This window comes from Vidua chalybeata, chromosome 4, assembly GCF_026979565.1.
Source record: "Vidua chalybeata isolate OUT-0048 chromosome 4, bVidCha1 merged haplotype, whole genome shotgun sequence".
In the NCBI taxonomy this organism is placed as follows: Eukaryota; Metazoa; Chordata; class Aves; order Passeriformes; family Viduidae; genus Vidua; species Vidua chalybeata.
In genome coordinates, this window is record NC_071533.1 from 58,708,638 (window position 1) to 58,727,089 (window position 18,452).

Sequence of the window (18,452 nt, forward strand, 5' to 3'; positions counted from 1 at the left end):
GGAGTTGTCACCATGGCATCCTAGCACCTGAAACAACTACCTAAGGAACAATACCGAAATTGCAAGGCAGCTCCCAGCACAGCTATGAGAACTCAAGGACAACACAATACCCAGTGCATTTGCAGGCTGCCAAGGGCTAACAGGATGTTCTTATTTCTCCCTAAATATGGGTGACCCCGCTCCTGCAGGAAACCTCCAGCTGCCTGCCTGTGGTGAAAGCCAGCAGTACTTCCCAGGCTGCCAGCAGATGCTCATTGCTCATCACAAGCAGCACAACTGTAGGTGGAGCAGTGAGACAGGTCATAAACAAAGCAAGTGAGGCTCTTAAAAAAAGCAACTCTCTGAGAAGTTACAGAAACTGTTAAAAGTCAGAAAATGTAATGAACTGTACCTTTTCCTTATCTGCTGCTGTAAGTACAAACTGCATAAAGCTCTCACCTCAGTCATTAACTGAACAAAAATAATGTTTCATACTTTGCTTTTGACCACTAGACAGAACGAATCTGTACAGGTTCATTTGTTCAGGTGGACTGCATGCCTTCAGCATAATTATTTAACTTAACTGTAATATAATTTCCTAATAATCCTCATCAAATTTCCTCAAGCTGCCAAAATACAGACTATATTTAAATAGTAAATTCTAGATATTAATAGTCCAGAGCAAATGACAGTTAAACAACAAAAAACCTATTTTCCTGACACTACCAACAGACAAGCAATCACAGTATTTTAGCTTGCTTATGTATCTCAGACAGAAAGGCTAAGATCAAAATACCTGTTGAAAAGATATATACATATGTCTCTCCCAATTTCAAAGAGAAATTCAAATATTCCACAAAGCTGAGGCAAAAAAAAATCAGTATTCACTCATTTCCATATGAAACTATGACTGCCGTAATATTTTGGTATGCAAAAGAGGTCTCAGAATGGAGCAGGGAGAGGGAATGTCAATACTGAAAGAACCTTAGAGCTGCTTTGCAACACTGCACTTACACAGCAGAGAGCTCAAGGACTTGCTGACCTTGGGTACAGTTACTGGCCCATTGTTCCTCAAGGAAAGGTCATTACATTGCTTGCACCTAATAAGTGAGGCAAACACTTAACAACAGGCATGGAAAATACCTGCTTCTTTTTTTCTCATTCCATTACCTGTTTACAAGATTAATTTAAAATATTAATAAGTAACATTAAGTGTGGATGTTTGAACATGAAGTTGATGAAGTCTGAGTACTGGCATATTAATTAATGTCTGTGGTTCACAGTAAAAGATATGATACACAGAATTCGATTTATATGGCTGAGTTTTGAATTGTGGGAGTTTCTGTCTGTAACTGAGAGCTAGGAATGGGAAAGGAACAACTATGACTTATAAAGCAACAGCCTTTCTAAGTTCTGCTTTTAGAAATACTTTGATGACTAAGTAAGCGTTCAAATGTTAAGAGAGATTTGGAATGAGATCTGGCCCCGCTGCCAGTCAGAACACGCGACGCAGAGCAGAGGCAGCTCTTTGAACAGAGCTGGAGTGGGGGCACAACTTTCCCAAAGTTCGCACTGAAAGTAGAGATTGCCACCTCCTGGCCGAACCCAGGGCAGCGCCGGTGACTCGCAGAGACATCCAGGCTCGGTCGAAATTATGTATGGGGACGTTATAAATGCCTCAACCACAGAGAAAAGCTTCAAACCAGAGCTCTTAAATACCAAAGCTAATCACTGATGGATAATCCGGAGGAAATCAAGCTACATTACAGCAATGTACTCCTACTTCAACAGGGAGACTAGGCAGCATTATGTTGTGCTAATTCCTTTCCATACTGTCAATAGAGAACAAATAGTCAAGGAAATACTTCCTTGTTTTCTTGCTGAAACAAAACAGTCTATTCCAACAAGACATGCATTGTACACACTACTAGAAACATATAAAAATATAAACCCTCAAATATAAATTTTGGTATTCTCTTTTCTTTTTTATTTTCCCTTCCCCCCTGCCCCAATTTTGGATTCTTTTCATTCAGGGCTGAATTGAAAGCAAAATGTCACATTTTTCCAACCTGAAAATGCAGCCTGATGTGCTCAGGGATTCGGCAAGAGGCCACTGGACCTGGCCTCATTTGGCTCTGAGAACAGAGTCAAACCACACAAAGAAAGTTAAAGCACATCTGGAGAGAGATTACTTTCATATTGCCCCAAAAGACCTTGTGTGGACTAGCACCATGTCATCAGCACCCAAGCTCTGCATTAAACCGCAGTGCAGGAACCATGCTGGACTCCAGCTGTGCTAAGGAGTCTCTCTCTTTCTCCCACAGTTCAGGCGTCGGAGTCCAGAATATCCCTTTGGCTGCTCTGGATGCCTCGAGACCCTGGCAGGGGGCTCAGGGATCTTAGCAACAAGTCAAAAACACCTGTGGCTTCGATTTTAGCCCATGAGAGAGGCTGCCAACCTTATATGAAGAATTACAAGCCAAAAAGGATCGAGTAGTGTAATAAGGGAATTGGCACAAGGTAAAAAAGTAGAATTTTGAAGTTTTTTAAAATGTAATTCAGAAATACAATATGGAGGAACCTGGGCGTGTCCTAGCCTTTTCTTCCTTCTTCTTATCCTCCATGTCTTGGTGTGATAGTGACACTTTTCTATTAGTCTAGGATAGGGACACACTGTCCAACATAGATTTTAAGTATTAGTACAAGAACTATAAACATAGTACACATAATTTTGATTATATAACGTAAAAGATTCCCAAGGCTCAGAGCAGACTACCATAATTTCTGTACTAACCAGATCTCAGCAAGTCAAAAAAAAAAAAAAAAATTAAGATAAAAAGAAATAAACAACCCTGAAAACTCAGCTTCACACCTTCCAAACCTTTTCTTTAGCTACCAGACTAAAGAAAAAGGACTTTTACACTGTTAAAGTCTTACCAACCCGACCCCGACACTCAGGAGCAGCTGGAGAGCAGCCTTGCAGGAAGGGTCTGGGGGTGCTGCTGGCCAACAGCATCTCATTGTAGCCAGCAGTGGCCCTGTCCTAGGGTGCATCAAACACAGCACAGCTGGGCAAAACAGGTCACTGTCCTGCTGTGCTCAGCGCTGGGCTGGCCTCACCTGGAGCGCTGTGTGCTGTGCTGGGCCCCACAATTCAAGAAGGATTCAGGTCTCTGAATGCATCCAGAGGAGGGTAACAAAGCTGGTGAAAGGGCTGGAAGGAATGTCCTGGGAGGAGTGGCTGAGGACTCAGAGCTTGTCTAGTTTGGAGAAAATGAGGGCGACCTCAGCTTCCTGAGGAGGGGAGATGGAGAGGGAGATGCCAATCTCTTCTCCCTGGTATTCAGTGACAGGACATGTGGGAATGGCTCAAAGCTGGGCCAAGGGAGGTTCAGAATGGACATCAGCCAGCATTTCTTTTCCAAGAGGCTTCCCAGAGTGGTGGTCAATGCCAAAAGCTTGTCAGGGTTTAAACGGCCTTTGGACAGTGCCCTAAATAACATGTTTAAAAACTTTTGTTCAACCCTGAACTGGTAAGACAGTTGGAGAACAGGGTTTTTGTTGGTCCCTTCCAACTGTAGCATTCTATTCCAGTCTAGTCTATTCTATTCAAAACTGTATGTTAAGCAAAACCAGGAGATCCCAAATTGTCAGAAAATAATTTATTATTGTGAAAAAAATGTTGCTGCAATAATGCTCAAATTGAAAAGATTTTCTGTGCTGCAGGAACCTGCTGGTCTCTCACTGCTAACTTGCATTCATGACTTCTAAACAAATTATTTACTTTGCAAGTACATTATTTCATACACGTATGTATTGGCCATTCAGTCAAACTCTCTTGCACCCTCCTGCCCTCCATCCTAGCCAACAGATTATCTGTTCAACTCACTAAAGAAGCTGTTGAAGTTTGTCTCAGAGATGCCATTTTGCAGCAAGTGGCACACAAATCCCAAACTGGCTATTATATGTGTTGTTGATGAGGGCATAAGAATTCTGCCTTCTTCAGACTCTTGCCAAAATGGGTAAGTCACACACCAACGCACAAAGTGGTTTGTTGTAACAGTGAATTTAGGGCTGAGGAAAGTTGGAAGAGCTCAGTGGATTACTGCCTATCTCTTCTTACAGAGAATGTGGGAACACTTCCCTCAACAACAAATTTGAGTTTTCTGGATATTGGAGGGAACGTGCCCCTTTGTATAAACATTGGAGAGTTTCTTTCACTAAAGACGAGGTTCAAATATATGTTGCTATTGAGTTACAGTTGTCCTCAATGGAAGACTTTGACACAGCATCTTGGAGAAGACACAAGGAGAAAAACCTAAGAGAACTGTCATCTGCCAAAAAAAAATGTGGAGACCATTGCTACAGACTGGAAGAAATGGAATTATATGGTGCTTGTTTGGGAAATAAAGACACTAGATTGAAAAAAAAATCAACAGTACTAAGCCTGTACATCAGCAGAAGAAATCAATATTGGCAATAAATAGACCTGCAAATACTTTTGGAAGAGACAGTAGTATGCCTGAACTGTTTAAAGTTTGTTATTCTAAGTCAAACTGCAGGCACTGTGAAAAGAGAGTCAAATGAGAAAGCACAAGGAAATAAACAATTGGAAAGTTTTAATGAGTTTTGCAGTCCTTTAAAAAACATGAAAGACCACTGGAGATTTACAAATGAACAAAGGCAAGATAGAAAAGGAAATCAGGTGCATGTTAGTGGAGATAAGAACAGCATGCAGCCAAATAGCAAATACTAAAGGAAAATTTTCACCTCATTATGTTTAAACCTCCAAGAGAAACTTTGCTCTTTTACACTGTCATAATATGAAGGCTAAAAGTAAAATTGTGCTTTGAGACTTTAAATAGATCATGACTCCCTAGCAATTTTAATTAGGGTGCTTCTGTTTATACAAGTGTGTCTTTGAGGAGCTCATATGAAGAATAGAATAAGCCTAGATGAATACATGGAGTAATTTTGGTACCGTAACTTAAGTTTCCTCTGTCTGCCCAGGAGCAAAAGGACCTAAAAATGCATTAAATTAATATTTTTAAATTAGCAAAATCCCTGTTCATTTAATACACTATTTGCATTTTCCTGTCTTGCTCATATGCTAGTGCAAATAGACATCTTAAATAGCATTGCAAGTAGACAGAGTAGTACCTCAACAGAATGTAATTGTGACAAGCAAATTCTAGCTGCAGTTAAACAGGAGTTTAAAAAGAGGGTGTGGGGGCACAAGGGAAGGGAAGGGAAGGGAAGGGAAGGGAAGGGAAGGGAAGGGAAGGGAAGGGAAGGGAAGGGAAGGGAAGGGAAGGGAAGGGAAGGGAAGGGAAGGGAAGGGAAGGGAAGGGAAGGGAAGGGAAGGGAAGGGAAGGGAAGGGAAGGGAAGGGAAGGGAAGGGAAGGGAAGGGAAGGGAAGGGAAGGGAAGGGAAGGGAAGGGAAGGGAAGGGAAGGGAAGGGAAGGGAAGGGAAGGGAAGGGAAGGGAAGGGAAGGGAAGGGAAGGGAAGGGAAGGGAAGGGAAGGGAAGGGAAGGGAAGGGAAGGGAAGGGAAGGGAAGGGAAGGGAAGGGAAGGGAAGGGAAGGGAAGGGAAGGGAAGGGAAGGGAAGGGAAGGGAAGGGAAGGGAAGGGAAGGGAAGGGAAGGGAAGGGAAGGTTGGTTAAATGAAACTCTTAGACAGCAGGCTCTCTTTGCTATTTTGTGACAGGATGAGAATCTTGAGATTAGCGTTATAGAGGAAACAGATACTGGTGGCCCTCCCTTCCCTATTCACTCTGCCTGGTTTAATAGCAGAGGAGTAATCTATAATATACTATCCCAGGAGAATCTAGAAATACTTTCACCTGTCCCAGAGTTTTGGATTACTTGTCTAATAAGTTATTTTAATCCTTCCCTCAGGCAAAGTGAGAAATTTGGCATATGGCAAATCTGTCCTTCCCTCCTCTGCTACATAAAGGTAAAATCCCGCTCTGATTTACATGCAGTACTCTCCACCACAAGTAATGAAATCATGTCAGGAAAAGTCAAGGCATAATCTACTGCTACAGATGTTTTTCAGGAATGGTAGATTTCACAAACTTTCACTATTACCAGCTTTTATTGAGCTCTGAAAGTTCATGTATCTTTCTCCTGACTCCCTTTCTCTTTTGAGATGCTTTATTGCAGGCTTGTAAAGAAAGTTCTGTTATGCTGCATAGGATTTTAGTTTATGGGGAGTGATCGTACTTTTTATAATCTTGTCTCTTCAGACTCTTCAACAAGAGGTAAATCACAATTTTGGCTAAAACAAGCATGTACAGAAGGACATTTTAATTTAAAATAAAATAAAATAAAATAAAATAAAATAAAATAAAATAAAATAATCCAAATTTTGCCAGGGAGATCTTTGTATCAGTTCTTAAATAAAACTGATATTAACAATCACTTAGTAATCAAAGTTGAAAAAAATACCTTCCAAGCTTATACCAGGAGAGGCACAAAACCACGATATAGAGAGCTGTTCTATTTATATGAATAGGCAAATTTTGGGACAATCTAACAGACTAATTTGGAGGCAGCAAAGAAGCACCTTTCCTCTTTAGCTTTCTCAATGGCTACACAGCTTCATGTTCTTGCTCCTTTTTACTTTAGAAATCAAGAAAGGAAGACTAAAGTATTCTTGTCTAATGTGGGCAATTGCTCATTCTGTCTCCGTGAAGGAAGAGTTGGAAGCTACTGCTTTTTTCATTAATGTACAGAAATAAATACAATCAAAACTCTGGAAAATTTCAGACTGTTTTCTCACAAGAGAAATCAAATAGTCCTGGGAAAGGAATTCAGACTTATGGAGAGTCAAAGGAACAAATTTTCATCTATTCTCAACACCCAGAATGAGAAAACTGTTACCCCTTTAGATAGTTTCCTTTGATGCCAGCTGCCCTGGCAGGACTAGAATATATTGTTGTCAGTGATAAACACTGCAAAACATCCCACTACATGTATCACCTGAGGGTAACACAGCAGTCTGAGGTCCAGTGAGAGTTGTCCTCCTTTCTCAGGTTAGACACGTCAGCTACCAGCCTCTGAACCTGACACGCAAGTTTTCAGCAAGCCAAAACCCACCTTGTCCCCCTACAGCATGTAGAAGCATTCCCTTCCCCCTATCAAAGCACCTACATTTCGAAATCCAAAATAAATCCACTCAAGTGCAACGCTGCTCTCTTAAGAATTCCTTTTACTAAACAAGCTCTATGACATTAACAAAGGCAGTCAGGTGATGATCACTAACACATGGCAATAAAGACAACAGGACAAAATATATAAAGGACCTGTACCCAAGGCACAGAAAAGGCTGCACACAGAGCAGTCCTGCCCTCTTCTCTCAGAAGGGGCTACAGCCAAGCTGGCTGGGTCCAGCAGAACTGTGACAGCAGAGCTGTTTCAGCCACCCATCCTCCTTCCAGCCAGCATATCCATAAAACAGGGAAAAAAGGCTCTTGCAAAGTTGTCTTCTTCCTTTACAGCCTCACCAGCTCCTTTTTACTGAGCAAAAATGTATTTTTACTAACCCCATTGCTGAAGCGAACATGACACTTCTCCATTTCAGGAAGGTTTAAAACCTTGCTAAGAGCAAATAAAAGCTAAAATCCCAAGACATTCAGGAGAATAAATTTTAAAAATGCTCTCTTCCTACTGTACAATCAAAATTGGGTTGCGTGAATGTTGGGGCTTAGCATTGGTAATACTGTTAATACTTTTTCTTGACTTTCCATTCTCCTCTGGTTAAACAAATTAAATAGGAAACCTTGCATTTCTCACACTCCCCAGCGTGAGTCTGGGATTGTTTCCCCTTGTCTGACTCCTATATCAGTTCCTATTCAGAAAGCAGCTGGTCTCTGAATAGATTCTGAGCTGGTTATCTCCACACACAATATATCACAGTCGATCCAGGCTTCAATTATTTTTTTTCCCCAGGAAACAATTATTTCACTATTTGTCAGTCTTTCTCCAACCCTGCCCCATAACTTTTGAAACGGTTGGCCAATTTTAATGAAACTTGGCAAAAAAGCACAAATCTTAAAGACATTAAATTCATATCATCTTTGTGCAAATCAATAGGTGAGGGAAGATTTTGAGCAAGCATTATTATTTCTGCTGTTTCACTGAAGATTTTTTTCCTCACGTTTTCCATATTCTTTAAAACAAGTCCCAAGGGCTGTCCTTGCGGTGCAATAGCTTGGGGGTACTCCTCTGGGTAGGCAGTAAATCTCAACTCCCATTCAGACACTCCACCTGGATTTACAGTGGTGTCAGCCTCAGGTGGGCAATGCACTCCTTCCTCTCTGCCCCCATGACAGAGAGACAAGCAAGGATGCCAGGCATGTGCTGGGGTATCCAGCAGGACCAGCAGCAGACTGGCAACGGGTGCGCCTTGACTGCACTTGAGCCGCTGCCTCAATTTGCAGGCAGACCCAGCAGGGTGGGGTTTCACCTATGACACCTTCACACCGGCCCCTTCTACACACCCCACCTTACCAGTGACTTCAGACAGCATCCTCTTAATGCTCAGCAGCACCAGGAACCAAGCATGGGAGGTAGGTCAATGGCAACAAAATGTCCCACCTCCTTCCCTGCCTCCACCCCTCTCTCCTAAAGGAACGCTGTTGATACATGACTCACCATTCCTATTCCTCCAGACCTTTGGCACCCCCAACACAAGAGGACAAGACAAAAGCCCAAATTATTTTTTAAAATTTTTGTTATTTTCCTAAATACTACTTTAGAAATTTTCCACTGAAAATACTATTTTTACACTAGATACAATAACTCTCATTTTTACTTGAGGATTACAACCAAGGCTGCAGAAATGATGGCATGAGCAATTTTGAGCACCCTATTATTTAGTAGCAAAGTCCTGCTTTGATCCATCTCCCTGCTGACTTCAATGGAAATACACCAGGTATAAATTAAAGCAAAATTCAGTCCATCAGCTCTACTTTAAGCTTCATGCATTCCATTTAAGCAATGCCTCCACCTTGATTTCACCTTGCTGTAGTCAGCAAAGAATGCTGATACAAAATGTGTCACGCTTTTGTGTATCCATTCACTCTGCTTTCATGTTTAAGCTGTACCATTTTACCTTACCATTAAAATTACATTTAGGCAAAAGTGAAAGAGTCTAGAAAGAATGTATAAACTCTTGTGCTCTCTCTGGAGAACAAGTTTCCATTAAGTTTTCTCTGTCTCCCTGTACACAAATAGCAAAAACATGTATTTTCCAGTCAAAAACAAACACCAAAGTAAAAACTCTATTAAAAGGAGCACAATAATTCCTTCTAACATTTTTCACCAGAATGGAGAAATAAAGTGGTAATTCTCCAGCATGCAGGAACCTACATTTCAAAAAAGAAAAAAAAAAAAAAAAGGCAAGGAAAAAAAAAAAGGAAAAAAAAAAAGATATGCTGAGATCATCAATCACATTAGCAGGAATTAGATGTCCAACTCCCTAGATGCCAACAACAATCCAAACAATATTACATCCATTAGTCATTGTTTGCTTGTGAAGAGGTAAGAGGTAAGAAAGCTGTAGTGTGCCTGTCCCTTCTCTCATTGCCATGAAAGTGAACAGCACAAACATTGCATCACCAGTCACAGCCACGGCCACACAGATGGGCTTTCCTCTCACAGGCAGGTCAAGGCTCCATCTGCCCTTGAAGATTCCTTTCTTGGTTACTACAACAACAACAACAACAAAAAAAAAAAAAAAAAAAAAAAAAAAAAAAAAAAAATCAAGTAATGCTGTGTATTAAAGTTATTTGTGACAGTAATCTTTTTTTGCTCTCAAATGTCACCCTCTAAACAGGCTCTATTCATCTCACAAAACTTGGGCATCCAGAAACTCAATTTCTTGGCATTGACAGAGACATAAAATAAGAAAAATGGAGAAGAGGCATAGCTGTACCCTCAAAACAATGTACTTTAAAAAGCATTATGTGCAAGTTTGGTGTCACACTGAAGTTCTGAAATTGGAAAAAATAATCCTGACTTTTCAGATAAATTATACTCAGATCTGTAACTTTAAATGATTCTACCATGTTAAGCTACATAAAATAAAATGAGTTAATGTCTCTGCATATCAATAAAAAGTATTAAAAAATTCAGGTTGATGAAATGTGACTTAGAAGACTTCACTTTTTATCAAACTTCAATCAGACAATCTTCCCAGCAAATACAAGAAGTTATATTAGCTACTGAACATGAAAATTTCAGTATTTTTACAAAGCACTTCAGTCTATCTATTTAACTTGCCAATTTGAGGAGCCACCAAATGTCCATCTCTGCTGAACTTAAGCATCAGTAACAATTATCCTGGTCAGTTCCAGTGGGAGAACCAGGGTCACAGGGTAGTTTTAGTTTTGCTCTCTTTAGAAGTGACCAAAGAGTTTTAGATGTGTCAGTGCAAGGTCATGACACCCTACTCCAAATAAAAGCTTTCCTTTCATCACTTAAAAACATGTTGTCTAGTCTAGTCACTGTTTTCATTTCTGCATTTGCCAAAGGCTTGCCTGTAGAAAACACTTAGGACAGGCAGTCTCATATTGAAGCAAAATACATTTGCTGTTCTACAGATAATTCACTTAAGCCACATGCTTCACATTTTACACAGGGCCTACTTGCCATTCAAATAAAAAATGTAAATACATGTATATACATATTCAAACAGATAAAAACATGACTGACACCTGGAAGGAAACATGGTTACAAAGCCAGAAAGAGCACTTCAAGCATACACTACTAAGCAACAGTTTATCCAAATGTTCTTATTTACATACCTAAAAAATGTATGACAGAATCATATCCTCCATTTATGGCAGTCCAATAACATTTTATCTACTGCAACTATTCCCATGTAAGGATATGGACATCATTCCAGTCACATCACAGCTGAAGGTACAGTCCGTGCCTTGGCTACATTTCGGTCTTACAACTACAGCATTTCATGCTGCAGCTTAGCTGAAGCCACATATGCTGTTATTGATGAAGCATAAAACCTCAGCAATGCTGGCACCATTTCTCATTTTTCTTCCAAAAAACAGCAGACTAGATGGTGATTACTAGCGCTGCTCCTAGGCATAATTTTGCCTTTTTTTAGAAAAATCCCGTAACAGTAAGCACCAGAAAATCTGAGGCTTTCTCTAACTATAGACAATCATAAAAGTAAACTGTTTATGCACAGGGAGAAACAAAAATTAAATATGCATCAGGCTATGCACATCCATACAACAAATCAATTCAGCATCCTGTTCTGGGGTTTATTGTGCCATAATAAACAACATACCAATAAGCTACACACTAAAAGATAATAAACCTCAGAGAATGGATGGTAACACAGATGGTGCAAGGCACAAACATGTTACCACATATGTAGAGGAAGAAGTGAGCAATTAATCCAGGACAGATCTCTTGTTGGTGTTGGGCAGCTTTAGAGCTTTTACTATCCAAGAATCTGCTCAGGCATTTCAGTTATTCCTGTTGAAAAGTCTTTATTTTTACTACAAAACTCAAAATGTTACTAAAGATCTCCCCTTTCTGTGTACCTTTGTCTGTAAAAGACTACAGTGGTTAAAAAGGAACAGCACCTTTGCATGCTCAGTACTGACAGCAGTACTTTATCTTTGCACAGCACAGAATTTTGCAACAGAGTTCATCACAAAGGAAGGGCATCTCCTATCACTACCAAATTTGTTCAGATTAATCCTTGACTCCCATGCAAAGTGAAGGACTTTTACCTTCTTTTTTTACTTTCTTAACCCAGCTGGCACCTGGATTTCAGATACTTCATAAATTTAGATTCGTTATCAGCATACACAGCATGAACAAAGTTTTTGAGGAAAAAACTACAAAAAGTGTTTCACTCACAAACAAAAACCTCATCTAACAAAAACATCAACTAACCTGTCAAGTTCAGTTATCACTTTTATCAATTATGGTATGAACTGACCTCAAGAGAGCTTAAGTCTATGAACACTCATAGAATCAGTTGGGCACGTTGGCCACTCTGAATTTGATGCTTGTGGTAGGCATCCATAGAATAAGATTTCTGCAACATTGACTAAAAAAGAGTGAGCTATTGCTAGTGCTTTATTTTTACTTATGCTACTACAAGTAACAGTATTTCCAAATTCATCATAGTATTTTATTCCTATTTCTGCTTCAGGTGAAAATCCTGTCATTTGTGCCCCTAGTCAGACAAAAATGAGACAAAATCTGAGATAAAAATATGTTAATCTGAAATCACAAATTGAGCAGCTTGCTGACGTGACAGCAATGGCCGAAATGGGTCTGCCCAGCCTTAGAGTCGTTCTCATATTCAGGGACAAAAAGCAAGCCTAGAGCTAGAAAGAGAAAAAACCACCTTCCCAGTCCCCAGTAGCCCACAGAGCAGGCATTCTGAGCCACAAGCACCTTCCCTAAATTTTGTAACTTGTACTTTCATGTACTTGTCCAGCCTGCAGCCATATAACAATTTGTTCCCACAATATTATATACATCTCATTTCTGTCTGTCTCATACCTTAGTATTTCCTCAGCAATTTAAATACTGCTTGAAGTTTAGGAACTGCATCTGGAACTACATCTGCTGTCTATTTTATTTAGAAGACATTAGGAAACTTGCTGAGACTTCTTGTATTAAATATATGTCAAAAATATTTAAAAGTTAGACTGCCCTAAAAGAGAATGCAAAAGCAACTTTAGTCATAACCAGTTTGTAAACATATATAGCAAGGGCTACAGGTTAAATTGTATCACACAGTACCAGGTCCAGATGCCTCAAACAATCCCAGGGACAGTGGCTCCATCACTTTGCTGGGCAACCCATTGCAATGCCTGACCATCCAAACACTGGAAAATATGTTTTCTAATATCTAATCTGAATCTTGCTTGCCTCAGCACATTGGACAGTTGTGACCGTAACACTGACATATGAAAAACAATGGCTAAGAAGGTAACCAGGAAACAAGAAATGGGTTGAAGACATTTCTTTTACAAGAGCACATGAGAACGCACTGATATGTAAAGGTCCCAAGCTTAAATTCAAGTATTTTAAGTATCATCTTCCAGCCGCTTCCTCCAGGTGTGCGGCGACAGCGGCCCCTGAGGCCGCACGGGGTGGGAGGGCAGGCATTGCCCGTTGTCAGGCAGGAGCAGCCCCCAGATGTCCCGAGCGGCGCGATCGCGATCCCGATACCAATTCCCATCCCCATTCCCATCCCCATCCCCATCCACTTCCGCCGCCGGTGACCCCGCGCGGCCCCGCCCCGCCCCTGGGGGAGGAAGCGCGCGGCGCCGCCCGCACCGTGATGGCGGCGGGCGCAGGAAGGGGCGGGCCGCGGGGCGGGGCCGCGCGTCGCCGCCGGGAGTGCGGCAGCGGCGCGGGGCGGCCGGGGAGCGGGGCGCGCCCGCGGTGCCCGCAGCGCCCAGCGGCGGCCGCGCCGCGCGGGGGGCCGTGTGCGCGGCGGGCGGAGGCCGAGCGGCGCCACGGCCGCTCCTCTCCCCCCTCAGCCCGGCGGATCGGGGTCGCACCGGCCCGGGGGCCGTGAGCGGCTCCGCCCCCTCCGCCCCTGTGCAGGACCCGCGGCGGCTGCGCGCGGCCCCGCCAGTGCTCGTCCCGCGCCGATGGCGCCGCTCTCGGCGGCGGCGCCTCCGCCTTCCCCCGCGCCGCTTCCTCCCGCCGTCCCCTTCCGCTTCCGGGGTCAGCGCCGCCGCTGCTCGCTGAGCAGCCCCGTCCCGGGGCCCGGCCGGCACCGCCGGCAGCAGCCGCCGCCCCGCCGCCCCCATGGCCACCAACCCCCAGCCCCCGCCGCCCCCGCCGCCGCCCCCTCAGCAGCCGCCGCCGCTGCCGGGGGCCGGGGCCGGCGCGGGGGGCGGCGCGGCCGAGCCCGAGCTGGTCTCCATGATCGTTAACCACCTCAAGAGCCAGGGGCTCTTCGACCAGTTCCGCCGCGACTGCTTGGCCGACGTGGACACCAAGGTGCGGGCGGGCGGGAGCGGAGGCTCGGGGGTTCCCAGCGTCCCGGGCTCTGCCAGATCGGGGACGGGCCCGGCCCGGGGCAGCGCGCTCGGTGCGGAGCGGCCGCTGGGCCCGCGCGGGGCTCCGGCTCCGCTCGCGGCCGGGGGAGTGAAGCCGGAGCCCCGTGTTCGGCGGGGAGCGCGGGCTGGCCGGCCGTGCACGCACGGTCATGCACACCTGGTTCGCGCAGGGTCCGGCGGGGCAGCGTTTAACGCGCTGCCACCGCCGCAGGGCAGCGGCTGCGCCTGCAGAGCACCGGGGGTTCCGACGGGGCTCCTTGCTGTACCAGCCTGGCCTCCGAGAGGATAACCAGCCACTTATATGATCCTTCCAGTCCAACCTCTCTGCTGTTGCCTTCTAGCCTGCCTACCAGAATTTGAGACAGCGCGTTGACAACTTTGTTTCCAACCATTTGGCAACTCATACCTGGAGTCCTCATCTCAACAAGAACCAGCTGAGAAATAACATTAGACAGCAGGTTCTCAAGTAAGTGACAGCTCTGGGGTTTCTCTGAACATGCTCCTGTACTGTGATAGGTGACAAAGGGTCTGGGTCAGTGTAAAATGGGTTGTTTTCTTCAGAGAAACCTCTGAAGAAGTTGGGTTGTTTTCCCCCCTCAGTGTTTAAAATGTAATACTACTGGAGGTAGTAACTCGCCCTCAGTGTTAGTCAGAACTAGACTGCAGATGTTCTTTGATCTGGTCCAAGTTTATGCAGGGGTGGAAACCTCGATTTTGACTTGAGACGTAGCCCCCTAGCTAAAGGCTACCTTTACTTTTTCTTTTAAGAGAGGTGTTAATAAAGTCGCAATTATTATTTTTAGAGCTAAGGAGAAACATTTCACAGACTAAACTCTGCAAAGTATAAAGCTAGTTACAAAATAGAAAAATGGATTTAAATCTATCTGGACAGAGAAGGGATTTTAAATGTTATGTTAAAATTATGTCAGACACTTTAACTTGATGTTACATTATTTCATGAAGGTTCCTTCAGTCTTCCCAAAATCTTAGACTCATAAGAAACATTAGGAAATTTCTTCAAAGTACCATGGCTATTAAATTGGGTCAAACCATGGATTTGGGAACAAACTTAATCATTTGTGCTGTGGTGGTATCATATACTATCATGGTGATAACTTATACTGAGGACTGTTTGGTTTGTAAGGAGTGGGAGCAACTGTTGTTTCTTGTTAAAGAAGCAATAATGACAAGAGGTAGCATATGTCCCACAAAAGACTACAGGGGTCTAAAAAAATAAGCTTTATAGCTGTGTGTTTTCTTTTTTATTTTATTTTACTGAGGGCTAAATGTGTTCTATAAAGCTGCAGAACTTGCCACCTAATGCTGGGCAGAAAGTAACTTAGTGTAGTGATGAGTGGTATAGTAGTTATTTATGCCTCACGCTGTCTGTAATTCATCTCTTTTTTTGCTGTGGTAATTCCTAATACAAAGTTTCTTCTAAATTTTTTTCCAAAATACTGTTTTTGCAGTTTGATGACACTTGTAACCACTAATGATATTACAACAGGCTGCTTGTTGTATTAATTCCATGTGTTGCTTGGATTGTTTTGTTTCTCTAGCACATTTTTTCTTACGGGTAAGGCACAGACTAAGTGCATAGCTGTGGGAATGCGCAGAAAACATTGGAGCACATCTAAATGATCATATTTTATTAATATGTTCTTAAAAACTAATTCTTCATACTAATTTATGTAACTTTGTTCCAGGTCTGGAATGTTGGAATCGGGAATTGACAGAATTATTTCTCAGGTTGTGGACCCAAAGATCAACCACACATTCAGACCTCAGGTGGAAAAAGCTGTCCATGAATTTTTAGCCACGTGGAATCACAAAGAGGAGGGAGGCCCCAGTACGTCTCCAAGTGAGGAGAAAGCAGATGCTTCTGTTACAGTACAAGGTATTCTACCATTTCTCTGAGCAGTCTATTAACAAAAGAATGGGGTTTAAGAGAGCAGAATCATTGACTAGGTTTTCTGCTACCATAACACTGTTAGTGTCAGTATTAGCAAGCTGAACTCCAGGCAGCATGCCAGAACACTTGTCTCTTACTCTATGTTTAAATGTAGAAAGCAAAAAGAAAGCAAAACAGATGTCAAGCTATTATGACCATGTCACTCTCTCACTTCTGCATGAGATTGAGGGATCAGTTCATTGTGGGAAGAAAAGTTGGTCTCAGTATTATAGGATCAGATAAGCCATAGAGGTATAAGAGAAGAATGATGCAACTTTTTTGTCCGTCAGTAGAGACGAAAGAATTATTTAAGAGACAATTACCTGTGCAGTTGCTCTGTGTGATAAAATTTGGATGGCTACGGTCCTAATATTACCTGTATCAACTTCTAAACACTCCTGCAGGTAATTGTCCATTCTTTCCTGTTCTAAGAGACTCCACAGCCATCCATCTATTTGTAACCTTTGTTTAAATCCAAGCCTTTATCCTGTGAAGCTCACTTCCTTTGAAATGGGTTAACAAGCCACCTGCAGTTCTCAGTGCTAGTCTACTTAATGCTTAGTCGTCCATCTTCAGAGCTGGTTCTAAAATGACAGGAAAGTGATAAGGTATTTCTGGTAGTCTTGTTATATAGTCAATATGCTGAGTCAATTTTCCATGACATTTATGAAGATATTAGAGGTGTGAGCTACCATCTTTCTCTTGCAGTGTATATACATATATATACATAGAATATATATTATACACGTAGTATTTTAGCCAGAGTCGTCATCCTACTTAGGATGTTGGTAATGTTGAACAAAGCTGTGTTCAGATGTCCCTCCCATTGACAATCCTCACTTTCTCTAGGCAGAGCTCAGGAACAGTGGTGTGTCACAGAGCAAAATGGATCTAGTAATCGTACGGTGCTTGCTGCAGGAACACAATGACTTGGAGATTTTTGTTCAGTTCTTTTTTTTTTAGCCAAAATCTCTCTAGGCAAAGTTAGTCAAATATTTTAGTTAGGTATATGTATTTTGTAGAGAGTGCTTATTCTCTTCACATGTTTAACCTTCTATCAGAACAGAATTATGGAAACTAGGGTGAAGTAAAACTGTTCTTTCTTACTATTCAAGGTGTCTCTGCTACAACTCCAAGTGCTAATGTAGCTAGTGATGCAATGTCCATTTTGGAAACAATAACTTCTCTTAATCAAGAAGCAAGTGCTGCCAGGGCTTCAACAGAGACCTCAAATCCCAAGAACAATGACAAAGTTGCAAAAAAACTCTCATCTCAGCAGAGTGTGGATGGTAGTAGTGATAAAGAGAGAAATGCAGAGGACTTGCCAGACAAAGAGAAAGCAATTTGTGACCTTTCTGGAGAAGGGGCTGAAACACTTGCAAAGTGTGAAGATTTAAATGAGCTTCCCTGCCAAAGTGAAGAAATAAAAAATTCAGCAAAGGAAACTAATACGTTTACAAGTAAAGATATTCCACAGGAAAGTGAAGATGTAAAGAGTAAATTATTGGATAAATCTGACAAGAAACCAGAGAGCAGTGAAAAAAGTGAAAGAAGAAAAGAAAAGAAGGAAAAGCTTGACAAGAAATCTGATCATTCAAAGAAAAGTGATGATACTACAAAGTCAAAAGAAGAAAAACAAGCAAAAGAGTCGGAACCAGTGAAACACTTAGTTCCAGAAAAAAATAGCAATAAACATAAAACAGCTGAAAGCACTAAAGAAGGTATGGTGTGGGCAATGTTCTTCCTCAAAATATGAATAAGGAGTGAGGTTTTTAAGTTAATTTAGGAGTTGAATCAATATGTTTAGAATGTAAGTTTTCTGCTAGGTCTGGCAAACTGGTCTGCTAATGACAATTGGATTTAGTCCATCTCTCTTAACTGAGGTACCTGAATTAGGAGTCAGATGACCTTTGATTTCTCAGGTGTGTGATTGGTCATCTTAATCTGGCAAGTTCTCTCAACAGTTTCAGTCCTCATTTAAAGTTTATAGTTCTACCTCAGGGTGATTTTTGTTTTGAATAAACCAGAGTTAGCTTGGTTATTTCATTAGTGTTATAATTTTGTTTTCTTATTTCTAATTCTTAACATAGTTTTGTATTCAGTGACAAAATTGATGTTTTGTTAGGAGAAGTTTAACAAACTCAAGTGTGCTGCCTTACAGCTCTTTGTTTTTACTTTTTCCTTTGCAAGAAAATATGTTAATAGATTCAGATATGGATGTACTCAGTGACATCACAGTCAGCTCTGTCCATACCAGTGACCTTTCTTCCTTTGAAGAGGAGAGCGAAGATGAGCCTGTAATTTCTGACAGTACTGAAGAGGGGGAGATCACATCAGGTGGTAAAATAATTACATTGTTAACTGGCAATAAAGAGTATGTAATGCTTTTGTTGAATGTACCATGTCGTATATATGAGAGTTTGCAATATTGTACCTACCTATGAGAGAGGTTT

At 42.1% G+C, this 18,452-nt stretch overlaps 1 protein-coding gene across 3 annotated transcripts in view; it reads left to right on the top strand.

The window, feature by feature from the left end:
* The first annotated feature begins 13,794 nt into the window (after positions 1-13,794).
* The window catches only part of BOD1L1 (biorientation of chromosomes in cell division 1 like 1), a 36,994-nt gene continuing 32,336 nt past the window's right edge, over positions 13,795-18,452 (top strand). For all 3 annotated transcript variants that reach the window (XM_053939919.1, XM_053939920.1, XM_053939921.1), the window contains exons 1-5: positions 13,795-13,989; positions 14,390-14,514; positions 15,755-15,945; positions 17,115-17,720; positions 18,190-18,336. In XM_053939919.1, coding sequence (XP_053795894.1) covers positions 13,795-13,989; positions 14,390-14,514; positions 15,755-15,945; positions 17,115-17,720; positions 18,190-18,336 — 1,264 coding nt within the window. The remainder of the gene's footprint in view (positions 13,990-14,389; positions 14,515-15,754; positions 15,946-17,114; positions 17,721-18,189; positions 18,337-18,452) is intronic.